The sequence below is a fragment of the Salmo salar genome, chromosome 16 (assembly GCF_965601325.2).
Source record: "Salmo salar chromosome 16, fSalSal1, whole genome shotgun sequence".
NCBI classification, from domain to species: Eukaryota; Metazoa; Chordata; class Actinopteri; order Salmoniformes; family Salmonidae; genus Salmo; species Salmo salar.
The window spans coordinates 86,075,825-86,093,078 of record NC_138306.1 but is presented as its reverse complement, the minus strand read 5'-3'; the positions used below and the strand labels follow the sequence as shown (position 1 = coordinate 86,093,078).

At 46.1% G+C, this 17,254-nt stretch overlaps 1 protein-coding gene across 1 annotated transcript in view; it reads left to right on the top strand.

The window, feature by feature from the left end:
- LOC106574939 (E3 ubiquitin-protein ligase HECW2) overlaps nt 1-17,254 on the top strand; it is a 352,817-nt gene that overhangs the window by 268,278 nt on the left and 67,285 nt on the right. Inside the window, exons 4-12 of the mRNA XM_082963122.1 lie at nt 841-935; nt 9,049-9,124; nt 10,464-10,633; nt 10,823-10,965; nt 11,153-11,250; nt 11,754-11,969; nt 14,004-14,809; nt 15,155-15,470; nt 16,742-16,843. Of these exons, the coding sequence (XP_082819248.1) occupies nt 841-935; nt 9,049-9,124; nt 10,464-10,633; nt 10,823-10,965; nt 11,153-11,250; nt 11,754-11,969; nt 14,004-14,809; nt 15,155-15,470; nt 16,742-16,843 (2,022 nt within the window). The remainder of the gene's footprint in view (nt 1-840; nt 936-9,048; nt 9,125-10,463; nt 10,634-10,822; nt 10,966-11,152; nt 11,251-11,753; nt 11,970-14,003; nt 14,810-15,154; nt 15,471-16,741; nt 16,844-17,254) is intronic.

Genomic DNA, 17,254 nt, shown 5'->3' with positions numbered 1-17,254 from the left:
TTCAGGATGATTAGAACAATAGAAGTCGTCTGTGTGTGTGTTCAGGATGATTAGAACAATAGAAGTCGTCTGTGTGTGTGTTCAGGATGATTAGAACAGTAGAAGTCGTCTGTGTGTGTGTTCAGGATGATTAGAACAATAGAAGTCGTCTGTGTGTGTGTTCAGGATGATTAGAACAATAGAAGTCTTCTGGGTGTGTGTTCAGGATGATTAGAACAATAGAAGTCGTCTGTGTGTGTGTTCAGGATGATTAGAACAATAGAAGTCTTCTGGGTGTGTGTTCAGGATGATTAGAACAATAGAAGTCGTCTGTGTGTGTGTTCAGGATGATTAGAACAATAGAAGTCTTCTGGGTGTGTGTTCAGGATGATTAGAACAATAGAAGTCTTCTGGGTGTGTGTTCAGGATGATTAGAACAATAGAAGTCGTCTGTGTGTGTGTTCAGGATGATTAGAACAATAGAAGTCGTCTGTGTGTGTGTTCAGGATGATTAGAACAATAGAAGTCTTCTGGGTGTGTGTTCAGGATGATTAGAACAATAGAAGTCGTCTGTGTGTGTGTTCAGGATGATTAGAACAATAGAAGTCTTCTGGGTGTGTGTTCAGGATGATTAGAAGTCTTCTGTGTGTGTGTTCAGGATGATTAGAACAATAGAAGTCGTCTGTGTGTTCAGGATGATTAGAACAATAGAAGTCGTCTGTGTGTGTGTTCAGGATGATTAGAACAATAGAAGTCGTCTGTGTGTGTGTTCAGGATGATTAGAACAATAGAAGTCGTCTGTGTGTGTGTTCAGGATGATTAGAACAATAGAAGTCGTCTGTGTGTGTGTTCCTTCCTCAGCTGAGACTAAGATCTGCTTTAAGTACTACCATGGAGTGAGTGGTGGCTTGAGAGCAACAACCCCCTGCATCACCGTCAACAACCCAGGACTTCCTGTGAGTACTGTCTGTCTGATTATGTTTATGAAGGAGTGCTTATGTATCAAGTAACTGTATGCTAGATGGTGTAGCTGCATCTTAGGCAAGCTTATCTGGTTGTTTAGAGAGAGGTGTGTGTGTGTGTGTGTTTCTTAGATATCAGCTGAATGTGTCAGTTGGACTATATTAGATATCAATCTGAATATGGCAGTTGGACTATATTAGATATTAATCTGAATGTGTCAGTTGGACTATATTAGATATCAATCTGAATATGGCAGTTGGACTATATTAGATATCAATCTGAATATGGCAGTTGGACTATATTAGATATTAATCTGAATATGGCAGTTGGACTATATTAGATATCAATCTGAATGTGTCAGTTGGACTATATTAGATATCAATCTGAATATGGCAGTTGGACTATATTAGATATCAATCTGAATGTGTCAGTTGGACTATATTAGATATCAATCTGAATATGTCAGTTGGACTATATTAGATATCAATCTGAATATGTCAGTTGGACTATATTAGATATCAATCTGAATGTGTCAGTTGGACTATATTAGATATCAATCTGAATATGTCAGTTGGACTATATTAGATATTAATCTGAATATGGCAGTTGGACTATATTAGATATCAATCTGAATATGTCAGTTGGACTATATTAGATATCAATCTGAATATGTCAGTTGGACTATATTAGATATCAATCTGAATGTGTCAGTTGGACTATATTAGATATCAATCTGAATATGGCTGTCATCGTCGTGTGTGTAGGTGGCAGGGAAGTCAGGCGCAGGAGAAACCAACTTGGTATCACTGGAGTTGTTTAATAAAATAATAAACAACGAACTCCAAATCCAAAAATGTACAATGAAATAACATGGGCAACAATACCCGTAGCTCACCACTACAAAATCCACGACACAAAAAAACATACAAACAATCTCGGACAAGGACATGAGGGGAAACTGAGGGTTAAATACACAACAGGTAATGAATGGGATTGGAACCAGGTGTGTGTGAAAACAAGACAAAACCAATGGATAATGAAAAATGGATCAGTATGGCTCAGTTGGTAGAGCATGGTGTTTGCAACGCCAGCATAGTGTGTGCAACGCCAGGGTTGTGGGTTCGATTCCCACGGGGGCCAGTACAAAAAAAGAAGGAAAAAAAATGCATGAAATGAAATGTATGCATTCACTACTGTAAGTCGCTCTGGATAAGAGCGTCTGCTAAATGACAAAAATGTAAAATGTAAATGTAAAATGATGGCTAGAAGACCGGTGACGTCGACCGCCGAGCACCACTCAAACAAGGAGGGGCATCGACTTCGGTAGAAGTCGTGACAGTACCCCCCCCGACGCGCGGCTGTCGACACCGGCCTTGGGGACGACCCGGAGGACGAGGTGCAGGGCGATCCGGATGGAGACTCTCTCAGCAGGGAAGGATCTAACACATCCTCCACCGGAACCCAGCATCTCTCCTCCGGACCATACCCCTCCCAGTCCACGAGGTACTGAAGGCCCCTCGCCCGACATCTCGAATCCAGGATGGATCGAACGGAAGACGCCGGGGCCCCCTCAATGTCCAGAGGGGGCGGAGGAACCTCCCGCACCTCAGCCTCCTGGAGCGGGCCAGCCACCACCGGCCTGAGGAGAGACACATGGAACGAGGGGTTAATGCGGTAATTGGGGGGGAAGCTTTAACCTATAACATACCTCGTTCACTCTCCTCAGGACTTTAAACGGCCCCACAAACCGCGGACTCAGGTTCCGGCAGGGCAGGCGGAGGGGCAGGTTTCTAGTCGAGAGCCAGACCCTGTCCCCCGGCCTCACTGCGGTGATGGTCTGCGCCAACTTTCTGGCGCAGACACACTGAAAAGGAGAGAGGTTAGTGGAGGAGTGGCGGAGTGAGTTCTGAGCCATCTCTGCCCAAGGCACGAACGCCGCCCACTCCCCCTGCCGGTCCTGGCAATAAGGCCTCAGAAACCTACCCACATCCTGGTTCACTCTCTCCACCTACCCCTTACTCTCAGGGTGAAAACCCGAGGTAAGGCTGACCAAGTCCCCCAGACGTTCCATGAACGCCTTCCAGACACTTGACGTGAACCCCGATCAGACACTATATCCTCAGACACCCCGTAGTGCCGAAAGACGTGTGTAAACAGAGCCTCCGCAGTTTGTAGGGCCGTAGGGAGACCGGGCAAAGGGAGGAGACGACAGGACTTAGAAAAGCGATCCACAACGACCAGGATCCTGGTGTTACCTTGTGAAGGTGGAAGATCTGTTATAAAATCCACCGACAAGTGCCACCACGGCCGTTGTGGAACGGGTAAGGGTTGTAACTTACCTCTGGGTAGGTGTCTAGGAGCCTTGCACTGGGCGCACACTGAGCAGGAGGAAACATAAACCCTCACGTCCTTAGCTAAGGTGGGCCACCAGTACATCCCACTAAGACAGCGCATCGTCCGACCAATCCCAGGATGACCAGAGGGTAACGTGTGAGCCCAGTAGATCAATCGGTCGCGGACAGCAGATGGAATGTACAGATGCCCAGCTGGACACTGTGGGGGAACGGGCTCTGCACGTGACGCCCGCTCAATGTCCGTGTCCAGCTCCCATACTACCGGTGCCACCAAACAAGAGGCTGGGATGATGGGAGTAGGATCCATGGACCGCTCCTGTGTCATACAGCCGGGACAGTGCGTCTGCCTTAATGTTCTGGGAACCTGGTCGGTAAGAGAGGGTAAACACGAAACGGGTGAAAAACATGGCCCACCTTGCCTGGCGAGGATTCAGTCTCCTCGCCTCCTGGATGTACTCCAGATTGTGGTGGTCAGTCCAGATGAGAAAAGCGTGTTTAGCCCCCTCAAGCCAATGTCTCCACGCCTTCAAAGCTTTGACAATAGCCAACAGCTCCCGGTCCCCTACATCATAGTTTCGCTCCGCCGGGCTGAGCCTCTTAGAGAAGAAAGCACAGGGGCGGAGCTTAGGTGCCGTACCCGAACGCTGAGAGAGCACAGCTCCTATACCAGCCTCAGATGTGTCCACCTCCACTATGAATTGCAAAGACGGATCCGGATGAGCCAAAACAGGAACCGAGGTAAACAGAGCCTTCAGTTTCCTAAACGCCCTATCCGCCCCAGCCGACCACTGCAAGCGCACCGGACCCCCCTTCAGCAGTGAGGTAATGGGAGCCACTACCTGACCAAAACCCCGGATAAACCTCCGGTAGTAATTGGCAAACCCTAAAAATCGCTGCACCTCCTTCACCGTGGTGGGAGTCGGCCAATTACGCACAGCTGCAATGCGGTCACTCTCCATCTCCACTCCTGATGTGGATAGGCGATATCCTAAGAAGGAGACGGATTGTTGAAAGAACAGGCATTTCACAGCCTTGACATACAGGTCATGCTCCAACAGGCGACCAAGCACTTTGCGCACCAGGGACACATGCTCGGCGCGTGTAGCGGAGTATATCAGAATGCCATCGATATACACCACTACACCCTGCCGTGCAGGTCCCTGACAATCTTGTCTACAAAGGATTGGAAGACTGATGGAGCATTCTTCAACCCGTACGGCATGACGAGGTACTCATAATGCCCTGAGGTGGTACTAAATGCTGTCTTCTACACATCTCCCTTTCGGATACGCACCAGGTTATATGCACTCCTGAGTTCCAGTTTAGTGAAGAAGCGCGCCCCGTGCATTAACTCAATCGCCGGGGCGATCAGAGGTAGCGGGTAACTATAACCCACCGTGATTTTATTGAGACCTCGATAATCAATGCACGGGCGCAGACCTCCATCCTTCTTCACAAAAAATAAACGCGAGGAGACGGGTGAAATGGAGGGCCGAATGTACCCCTGACGGAGGGATTCGGAGACATATGTCTCCATAGCCTCCGTCTCCACTTGCGACAGGGGATACACGTGACTCCTGGGAAGTGCAGCGTCTACCAGGAGATTTATCGCACAATCCTCCTGTCGATGGGGTGGTAATTGAGTCGCCTTCTTTTTACAGAAGGCGAGAGCCAAATCGGCATAGTCGGGGGGAATGCGCACGGTAGAGACCTGGTCTGGACTTTCCACCGTAGTAGCACCAACGGAAACCCCTACACACCTACCTGAGCACTCTCACGACCACCCCGTGAGAGAACCTCTGTGGCCAAGAAAAAGTGGGGTTATGACAAATTAACCAAGGTAGACCCAGCACCACGGGATACGCAGGAGTGTCCATAAGGAAAATACAATTTTTTTCCTTGTGACCCCCCTGCGTCACCATACTCAAAGGAGCTGTGGCCTCCCTGATTAACCCTGACCCTAATGGTCGACTATCTAAGGTGTGAACAGGGAAAGGCACATCCAAGGGTACAATGGGAATCCCTAAACTATGAGCAAAAGCTTGATCAATGAAATTCCCAGCCACGCCTGAATCTACTAGCGCCTTATGCTGGGAACGCGGGAAAAAAATCAATAAAAGTAACAGACACAAACATAAGTGCAACAGAGGGCTCTGGATGAGAATGGTGCCTACTCACCTGGGGTGGCGCCAGAGCACCATGCCTGTTACCTCGATTCCCAGAGGAACCTACCCGACACCGACCAGCAGTGTGACCTCTGTGGCCACAGATGGTGCACGAGCGGGAACCCCCTCCGGTCTCCCTGTGCACCCTCCCTCCCAGTTCCCTGGGTATAGGAGAGGGGGTGCGGGAGGATGGAACCACCAGACCCCGATCTGGACGTCCGCGAGCAGCCAGCAGGTTGTCCAGCCGGATGGACAGATCCAGCAGCTGGTCGAAGGTGAGGGTGGTGTCTCTGCAGGCCAGCTCCCGACGGACATCCTCATGCAGACTGCAGCGGTAATGGTCAATCAGGGTCCTGTGATTCCATCCTGCACCGGCTGCCAGGGTCCTGAACTCCAGGGCAAAATCCTGGACGTTCCTCGTCTCCTGCCTCAGATGGTAGAGGCGCTCACCCACCGCTCTGCCCTCGGGTGGATGGTCGAAGACTGCCCGAAAACGGCGGGTGAACTCCTCATAATGGTCCAACGCCGCATCTCCTCCTCCACACACAGCGCTGGCCCACTCCAGGGCTGTCCCGGTGAGGCACGAGACGAGGGCGAAACTCTTCTCACGGTCAGATGGAACTGGGTGGACCGTGGCCAGGAAAAAGTCCAATCTGAGTAGGAAACCCTGGCATGTGGCAGCACTTCTGTCGTACCCCTGAGGCATGGATAGACAGATGCCACCGGGATCAGGTTGAGAAGGGGCGCTCCGGATAGACCCCGGTTGGGCTGGTGGAGGCGCTGGGAAAACTCCCTGTCTCTCCCAGCGGTCCATATTCTGGACAACGCGATCCATGGCGGTGCATAGATGGTGAAGCTTCTCCTCATTCTCCTGGAAGCGCTCCTCCACCCTTATGTCCGGGGTCCTCTCTCCTGCTGACTTCATATCTATGGTCCGAGATTCTGTCATCGTCGTGTGTGTAGGTGGCAGGGAAGTCAGGCGCAGGAGAAACCAACTTGGTATCACTGGAGTTGTTTAATAAAATAATAAACAAACAACGAACTCCAAATCCAAAAATGTACAATGAAATAACATGGGCAACAATACCCGTAGCTCACCACTACAAAATCCACGACACAAAAAAACATACAAACAATCTCGGACAAGGACATGAGGGAAAACAGAGGGTTAAATACGAAACAGGTAATGAATGGGATTGGAACCAGGTGTGTGTGAAAACAAGACAAAACCAATGGATAATGAAAAATGGATCAGTGATGGCTAGAAGACCGGTGACGTCGACCGCCGAGCACCACACGAACAATATTAGATATCAATCTGAATGTGTCAGTTGGACTATATTAGATATCAATCTGAATGTGTCAGTTGGACTATGTTAGATATCAATCTGAATATGGCAGTTGGACTATATTAGATATCAATCTGAATGTGTCAGTTGGACTATGTTAGATATCAATCTGAATATGGCAGTTGGACTATATTAGATATCAATCTGAATGTGGCAGTTGGACTATATTAGATATCAATCTGAATATGGCAGTTGGACTATGTTAGATATCAATCTGAATATGGCAGTTGGACTATATTAGATATCAATCTGAATGTGTCAGTTGGACTATATTAGATATCAATCTGAATATGGCAGTTGGACTATATTAGATATCAATCTGAATGTGGCAGTTGGACTATATTAGATATCAATCTGAATATGGCAGTTGGACTATATTAGATATCAATCTGAATGTGGCAGTTGGACTATATTAGATATCAATCTAAATATGGCAGTTGGACTATATTAGTTTGAATAGATAAAGAGGGTATACATGTCCTGTCTCAATCTATCTTGCTATCTATCTCCTCCTCCATCTCTTTTTCTCTCTCTCCCTCCCTCCCCCTCTCTCTCTCCACCCCATCTATCCCTCCCCCTCTCTCTCGCTCTCTCTACCCCCTCTCTCTCGCTCTCTCTACCCCCTCTCTCCCTCCACCACACATCCCTCCCTCCCTCTCTCTCCCTTTCTCCATCCCCCTCTCTCTCTCTCTGAATTCAATTGAAGGGGCTTTATTGGCATGGGAAACATATGTTTACATTGCCAAAGCAAGTTAAATAGATAATAAACAAAAGTGAAATAACAATACAAATTAACAAAATAATAGAAATTAACAAAATAATGTCATATTATGTCTATATACAGTGTTGTAATGATGTGCAAATAGTACAAAAGGGAAAATAAATAAACATAAATATAGGTTGTATTTACAATGGTGTTCTCTCTCTCTCTCTCTCTCTCTCTCTCTCTCCACCCCCTCCATCTCTCTCTCTACCCCCTCCATCTCTCTCTCCACTCCTCTCTCCCCCTCCCTCCTCTCTCTCTCCCCCTCACCCTCCCTCCCTCCCACCATCCCTCCCCCCTCTCCCTCCCTCCAAACCTCCCCCTCTCCCTCCCTCCATCCCTACCCCCTCTACCCCTCTCCCTCCCTCCAAACCTCCCCCTCTCCCTCCCTCCATCCCTACCCCCTCTACCCCTCTCCCTCCCTCCAAACTTCCCCCTCTCCCTCCCTCAATCCCTACCCCCCTACCCCTCTCCTTCCCTCCAAACCTCCCCCTCTCATTCTCCTTCCCTCCCTCCATCCCTATCACTTCCTGAGTTCACTAATACCAGCTGGCACAAATGAATTTGATATGAAATTCAGAGCGTTAATCTTCCAATCGGAGGGAGCGTCTGGCAGGCAGCCATGTTGGTTTTATGACAGGATCTGACAGATTACCAGACGCCCAGTCCACTTGATCTCTCTCTCTGACCCTCCTATATATCACTCTCCAAAATATCTCAGTGTTCCACTGTGCTGTACTGCTCTGTGTTGAACTGGATATTGAGATATCTCAGTGTTAAACTGGATATTGATATATCTCTGTGTTAAACTGGATATTGATATATCTCAATGTTAAACTGGATATTGATATATCTCAGTGTTAAACTGGATATTGATATATCTCAGTGTTAAACTGGATATTGATATATCTCTGTGTTAAACTGGATATTGATATATCTCAATGTTAAACTGGATATTGATATATCTCAATGTTAAACTGGATATTGAGATATCTCAGTGTTAAACTGGATATTGATATATCTCAGTGTTAAACTGGATATTGATATATCTCTGTGTTAAACTGGATATTGATATATCTCAGTGTTAAACTGGATATTGATATATCTCAGTGTTAAACTGGATATTGATATATCTCTGTGTTAAACTGGATATTGAGATATCTCAGTGTTAAACTGGATATTGAGATATCTCAGTGTTAAACTGGATATTGAGATATCTCAGTGTTACACTGGATATTGATATATCTCAGTGTTAAACTGGATATTGATATATCTCAGTGTTAAACTGGATATTGATATATCTCAGTGTTAAACTGTGCTGTACTGCTCTGTGTTGATGGTATATTTTCCAGTCTTGTTGACCCTCAACCATAAGTCTCATGTCTGTGGTATTATACTGTCCTATACTAACAGCTCATCTCTCATTAGTTGAGTTCCCATCACAGCTCATCTCCCATTGGTTGTTTCTTTGCCAGGTTAGAGCCGAGGGTCAAGCTGAGGGCCAATCAGTGACAGAGAACTGTCGGAAACTCGTCAGCTTCACTTTATCAGGTCAGTTATTGTTGATTGGTAGCTTGTCTCAATCTACACTGGTCTGGTGTGATCTGCACTGCCTCCCTGTGATTGAGATGTGTTACTGCACTTGACCTCTTGTCAGGCACTCCTGGACCAGAGTTGCCTACCGACCCCTGGTATACAGGCACTCCTGGACCAGAGTTGTCTACCGACCCCTGGTATACAGGCACTCCTGGACCAGAGTTGTCTACCGACCCCTGGTATACAGGCACTCCTGGACCAGAGTTGCCTACCGACCCCTGGTATACAGGCACTCCTGGACCAGAGTTGCCTACCGACCCCTGGTATATCTCTGGGGCGGCAGGTAGCCTAGTTGTTAGAGCGTTGGGCCAGTAACTGAAAGGTTGCTAGATCGAATCCCCAAGCTGACAGGGTAAAAATCTGTCTTTCTGCCCCTGAACAAGGAAGTTTGTTCTTAACTGACTTGCCTAGTTAAAATAAAGGTTAAATAAAATAAAAAATACAGGCACTCCTGGACCAGAGTTGTCTACCGACCCCTGGTATACATTATGAAGTAGAGCGCTCTCTGAGTCTCTGTAGAGATCCTAATGTGTTTAAAATACATGTATTATTTCATTATTCTGTGTGTGTATATGGTATAACTTCACAGCTCTAATATGTATATCTGTGTAGATATCTATGAGCTTTATATATTTACAGTATATTTACAGTATATTTACAGTATATATGGTATGTGTCTTTCTCTATAGATATCCGTGAGCTTTATATATTTACAGTATATTTACAGTATATTTACAGTATACATGGTACGTGTCTTTCTCTATAGATATCCGTGAGCTTTATATATTTACAGTATATTTACAGTATATTTACAGTATACATGGTACGTGTCTTTCTCTATAGATATCCGTGAGCTTTATATATTTACAGTATATTTACGGTATATTTACAGTATACATGGTACGTGTCTTTCTCTATAGATATCCGTGAGCTTTATATATTTACAGTATATTTACAGTATATTTACAGTATATTTACACTATACATGGTATGTGTCTTTCTCTATAGATATCCGTGAGCTTTATATATTAACAGTATATTTACAGTATATTTACAGTATACATGGTACGTGTCTTTCTCTATAGATATCCGTGAGCTTTATATATTTACAGTATATTTACAGTATATTTACAGTATACATGGTACGTGTCTTTCTCTATAGATATCCGTGAGCTTTATATATTTACAGTATATTTACAGTATACATGGTACGTGTCTTTCTCTATAGATATCCGTGAGCTTTATATATTTACAGTATATTTACAGTATACATGGTACGTGTCTTTCTCTATAGATATCAGTGCGTTGGGTCTGAAGAAGGGGATGTTCTTTAACCCTGACCCCTACCTGAAGATGTCCATCCACCCTGGGAAGAAGAGTGGCTTCCCCACCTTCACACACCACGGACAGGAGCGCCGCTCTGCCATCATATCTAACACCACCAACCCTGTCTGGCCCGGAGAGGTGATATATACACACACACACACACATCCAGGCAAACAGGCACAAACGCTAGAGCGCAAACACACATTCACCACACACACACACACACACACACACACACACACACACACACACACACACACACACACACACGTTAATATACACTGTAAAATAATGCTTTCCAATTCTCTCTCTCTCTCTCTCTGTCAGAAGTACACATTTGTGGCTCTGATGACGGATGTCTTGGAGATCGAGGTGAAGGATAAGTTTTCTAAAAGCCGACCAATCATCAAGCGCTTCCTGGGTCAGCTGACCATCCCAGTGCAGAGGCTGCTAGAGAGACCTAATGCAGAGTGAGTCAACTGGAAACCACACCACACACACACTCAGAGATACATTTCTTACCGGCTTCAGCACTGTCCTTAGTAACTAGACATGATTTAATCAATAGTAATCATTGTAACGTTTAAATAACCATGTATGGTCATGTTGACCTACAGCTGAGTCTGAATGGTTTGTAATGTGTGTTTATATCCACAGGGACCAGCCGCTAAGCTATACCCTGTGTCGTCGTCTGCCCACGGACCATGTGAGCGGCCAGCTGCAGTTCAGAGTGGACATGACCTCTGGACATGACGGTAAGGACATGACCTCTGGACATGACGGTAAGGACATGACCTCTGGACATGACAGTAAGGACATGACCTCTGGACATGACGGTAAGGACATGACCTCTGGACATGACCTCTGGACATGACGGTAAGGACATGACCTCTGGACATGACCTCTGGACATGACGGTAAGGACTTGACCTCTGGACATGACGGTAAGGACATGACCTCTGGACATGACGGTAAGGACATGACGGTAAGGACATGACGGTAAGGACATGGCGGTAAGGACATGGGAGAGGGCATGGCAGAAGGACATACTAAAGTAATAACATCTGAGAGAGAGAGGCTTTGTGTTGATCCGCTTATGTTAGACTGATTATATATATTTGGATTAAAGCGTCTGCTAAATTACATATTATATTCATGACTTTTGAATGTCACACACCCACCAACCAAATGCTATGTGTGAGTTTTAGAGGTAAACCTGTTTTCTCCTTCCCTTCCCTTCCTGCCTCCCTCCCTGACAGAGGGCTCTCCTGATGCCATGGGTTCCATCTTGGGTTTATCAGTGAACGGGGACCCTGGGAGCCCCTCTGACGATGAAGACCCCCACCCTTCCTCCAGGGCCCGGGGCCCCTCTCCTACAGGTTCCTACTCCTCCCTGCTCAACGGAGAGGTCCACAGGGATGGAGACGATATCTGGAGTGATGCCCGGGGGGCGGTAGGCGAGCTAGACATCCTGGGTAAAAGTCCTAAAGCTGTGTTGATGATTGTTTATGATTGTCTGTATGTCTGATGTAACTGTCATACTGTCTGTATGTCTGATGTAACTGTCATACTGTCTGTATGTCTGATGTAACTGTCATACTGTCTGTATGTCTGATGTAACTGTCATACTGTCTGTATGTCTGATGTAACTGTCATACTGTCTGTATGTCTGATGTAACTGTCATACTGTCTGTATGTCTGATGTAACTGTCATACTGTCTGTATGTCTGATGTAACTGTCATACTGTCTGTATGTCTGATGTAACTGTCATACTGTCTGTATGTCTGATGTAACTGTCATACTGTCAGTATGTCTGATGTAACTGTCATACTGTCTGTATGTCTGATGTAACTGTCATACTGTCTGTATGTCTGATGTAACTGTCATACTGTCTGTATGTCTGATGTAACTGTCATACTGTCTGTATGTCTGATGTAACTGTCATACTGTCTGTATGTCTGATGTAACTGTCATACTGTCAGTATGTCTGATGTAACTGTCATACTGTCTGTATGTCTGATGTAACTGTCATACTGTCTGTATGTCTGATGTAACTGTCATACTGTCTGTATGTCTGATGTAACTGTCATACTGTCTGTATGTCTGATGTAACTGTCATACTGTCTGTATGTCTGATGTAACTGTCATACTGTCTGTATGTCTGATGTAACTGTCATACTGTCAGTATGTCTGATGTAACTGTCATACTGTCTGTATGTCTGATGTAACTGTCATACTGTCTGTATGTCTGATGTAACTGTCATACTGTCTGTATGTCTGATGTAACTGTCATACTGTCTGTATGTCTGATGTAACTGTCATACTGTCTGTATGTCTGATGTAACTGTCATACTGTCTGTATGTCTGATGTAACTGTCATACTGTCTGTATGTCTGATGTAACTGTCATACTGTCTGTATGTCTGATGTAACTGTCATACTGTCTGTATGTCTGATGTAACTGTCATACTGTCTGTATGTCTGATGTAACTGTCATACTGTCTGTATGTCTGATGTAACTGTCATACTGTCTGTATGTCTGATGTAACTGTCATACTGTCTGTATGTCTGATGTAACTGTCATACTGTCTGTATGTCTGATGTAACTGTCATACTGTCTGTATGTCTGATGTAACTGTCATACTGTCTGTATGTCTGATGTAACTGTCATACTGTCGTATGTCATGTAACTGTCATACTGTCAGTATGTTTCATGTAACTGTCATACTGTCAGTATGTTTCATGTAACTGTCATACTGTCAGTATGTTTCATGTAACTGTCATACTGTCAGTATGTTTCATGTAACTGTCATACTGTCAGTATGTTTCATGTAACTGTCATACTGTCAGTATGTTTCATGTAACTGTCATACTGTCAGTATGTTTCATGTAACTGTCATACTGTCAGTATGTTTCATGTAACTGTCATACTGTCAGTATGTTTCATGTAACTGTCATACTGTCAGTATGTTTCATGTAACTGTCATACTGTCAGTATGTTTCATGTAACTGTCATACTGTCAGTATGTTTCAAGTAACTGTCATACTGTCAGTATGTTTCATGTAACTGTCATACTGTCAGTATGTTTCATGTAACTGTCATACTGTCAGTATGTTTCATGTAACTGTCATACTGTCAGTATATTTCATGTAACTGTCATACTGTCAGTATGTTTCATGTAACTGTCATACTGTCAGTATGTTTCATGTAACTGTCATACTGTCAGTATGTTTCATGTAACTGTCATACTGTCAGTATGTTTCATGTAACTGTCATACTGTCAGTATGTTTCATGTAACTGTCATACTGTCAGTATGTTTCATATAACTGTCATACTGTCAGTATGTTTCATGTAACTGTCATACTGTCAGTATGTTTCATGTAACTGTCTATGGGTCATTTCTCTTTTTGTTGGTGGTTTTTAATGTAACATGCTTTCTGTACGTAAAGTACATTTCTGTGAACAACAGACAATGAAAGTATATCTAATCGAATCTAATCTAACTAGGATTGGCAATCCCGGGCGGCCACACCCATCGACAGGTGTCCCTCAACGACTACCTGGATTCCATCGAAGCTCCTAAGGGCCCGGGAGAACGGCCCCTGGGCGCGACGTCACCCAAGCTGAGGTCCAGTTTCCCCACGGACACACGACTCAGCGCCATGCTGCATATAGACTCTGATGAAGACGAGGAGGCAGGGCCGTCCAGGGACCATCCACCACATGACAGGAAGCCCTTGCTGCCACTGACCAATGGTGTTCAGGCTGGTGCTGGGAAGGGAGTTGCCTCTTCAGAACAGGGCCTGGGGAAACAAGAGAAAGAGGGGACAGAGGCAAACAGGGGAGAGGTTGAGGGAGCACAGGGGACACAAGCTGGGACAGGGACTGGAGATAGAGATGGGGCTGGAGCTGAAGATGGAGATGGGGATGGAGATGGGGATGGAGCTGGTGATGGGCCTGGAGCTGGAGATGGGGCTGGAGATGGGGCTGGAGATGGGGATGGGGCTGGAGATGGAGCTAGATCTGGGGCTGGATCTGGAGCTGGAGATGCAGTTGAAGCGAGGACTGGAGCTGGATCCATGGCTGTGGTTGGATCTCTAACTATAGCCAGACCTGGATCTGTGGTTGGTCCTGGGGCTGGGGCTCCTCTATCTCCAATACCTGAGACGAATACTGCAGTGCAGGAGGTGTCAGAGAATGCCGTGGCTGCCAGGACTGAGGTCAGCCAGCAACCAACAATCTCAGGGGCCACAGCAGCCCAGGGGCCCCTCAGGAACTCACTGCCTGCTGTTCTGAAGACATCCACTACTCAGGTGAGTGGTGCTGTCAAACCAGGGTCTGGGCAGGTCGAGCTGCATCTGGCCCGGTGCTCTGGGTCAAACAGCACTTCCATAACCCTTGTCAAACGTCCTCTGAGATTTCATAGTCGGGTCCAATGAAGGCAACCACTGTCCACATTGGGGAATCACAGGCCACGATAGACATGTTCCATCCTATGACTCCTAAAGGGACGCCCACCTTCTAACAGAAAGCTCTACCACATGTATTTTACTGTACATTTCAACTTTAGGTTCATCTAAATGTGTTCATATCTTAGTGATGAAGGCTAAATGCCAAAACAAAGTTTAACAATAAAGAATACTTTGCTCTATTTTCAGAAGGAAGAGGAAATGGCGCCCAAGGCTGAGGAGGAAGGGGCGGAGTCATCCAGTGAAGGAGCAAGTGCCATCGCAGCCCCCCCGACGACCAGTAGCGTTGCCGACCAGGGAGGCGGGGCCTCTGGCTCTGATGTCACAGGAGCAAGGACCGCCGGCGCAGCAGCCAATGAGGAAGAAGAGGGTGGGGAGATCTGGCAGAGGAGGTCCATGCAGGCGTCTGGAGGCGTGTCTCAGGAGGAGGAGGCGCGGTCTTCTGAGGCCAGCGGGGCAATCGACTCTTCTCAGAGTGTCTCTGAGGAGGGCAGAGAGGCAGGAGGTGAGAGACAGGACACAGCAACCCAGTATCACACAAATTGCTTATTGGAAATTCGTGACAGGCACAAAGTCAAAGTACACAAATGTGTGTGCAGTACATGATTTTGTATACAGCGCATTTCAATCCCAGATAAAAACAGTCAATTACTTAAGCCAGAAACGATAGGAGGGAGGTTGGTCGGGGAGGATGGGTGGAACGATAGGAGGGAGGTTTGTCGGGGAGGATGGTGGAACGATAGGAGGGAGGTTGGTCGGGGAGGATGGGTGGAACGATAGGAGGGAGGTTGGTCGGGGAGGATGGGTGGAACGATAGGAGGGAGGTTGGTCGGGGAGGATGGGTGGAACGATAGGAGGGAGGTTTGTCGGGGAGGATGGGTGGAACGATAGATGGGAGATTTGTCGGGGAGGATGGGTGGAACGATAGGAGGGAGGATGCGTGGAACGATAGGAGGGAGGTTGGTTGGGGAGGATGGGTGGGGGGGTGTAACATAATACACACACATTGTGTGTAAGACACACAAACTGCGTTGTGAAACGTGTGTGACTTTTCCGTGTGCCTGTCACAAATTTTGAAGAAGTAATTTGTGCCTATTTCACAGTAAGCTGTGACAGTGAGTTGACCCGACCCGGTTAGGTCTGTCTTTGGCTCCCATGACCCAAGCTCAAAAACATCTGTTTTAAAGTCAATGACGGCACTAGCTAACATAGTTGACCTGCCACCGGTTTGTGTTAGGTCTTCAGAGGCATATTTGGAATGTTCAGGTGGACACTTGTTCATGGTCCTTCCATAGAGGTTGATGTGCATCTACAATATCTTCTGTGATATTTTGTCCAGAGTGATGTTTCTGCTCAATGGTCATACAGTACAGTACCACTGAGGGATTGACCCGGTTCAGGACTAGGAAAGAAACATGAAAAGCTCCTTAAATCCTCTAAACGGATCTTTGGAAAATGAACAAAAGAACAAAAGGATTAAAAACGGAAAAAAACTGTATTATTCACTTGCCGTTTATTAACTTTGATTGTTGTCAGATTAGGTCTCTTTCCCTCTGGTTTGCATGACACAGTGAGGTTCTAATGTGTGTTTGAGTGTGTGTGCGCGCTCGTGTGTTTAATCTGTATTCTGTTCAGGGGCCACAGTCTGTTTTAATGTCTTCCTCTCTCCTCATCTTGTCAAGGGGCCACAGTGTGTTTTAATGTGTTCCTTTCTCCTCATCTTCTTCAGGGGCCACAGTGTGTTTAAATGTCTTCCTCTCTCCTCATCTTCTTCAGGGGCCACAGCTCAAGTCAACGGTCACCAGTCCGTCCGCTCCCTGCCCTCTGTCCGTCACGACATTGGTCGCTACCAGAGAGTAGATGAGCCACTTCCTCCCAGTGAGTAGAGTGTGTTTCTGAGGGAGGAAGAGAAAGATAGGGATCCTGATCATGTCAGTGGACCGAGATAATCTGACATAGTAGAATTTATACAATTAGTAATAATATTAGAATTAGTGGTTGACTTTTTCAGTTTGTGTCATATACACTGAGTGTACAAAACATTAGGAACACCTTCATGATATTTGAGTTGCAACCCTTTTTGCCCTCAGAACAGCCTCAATTTGTCAGGCCATGGACTCTACAAGGTGTCAAAAGCGTTCCACAGGGATGATGGCCCATGTTGACTCCAATGCTTCAGTTGTATCAAGTTGGCTGGATGTCCTTTGGGTGGTGGACCATTCTTGATACACACGGGAAACTGTTGAGCGTGAAAAACCCAGAAGCGTTGCAGTTCTTGACACATTTAAA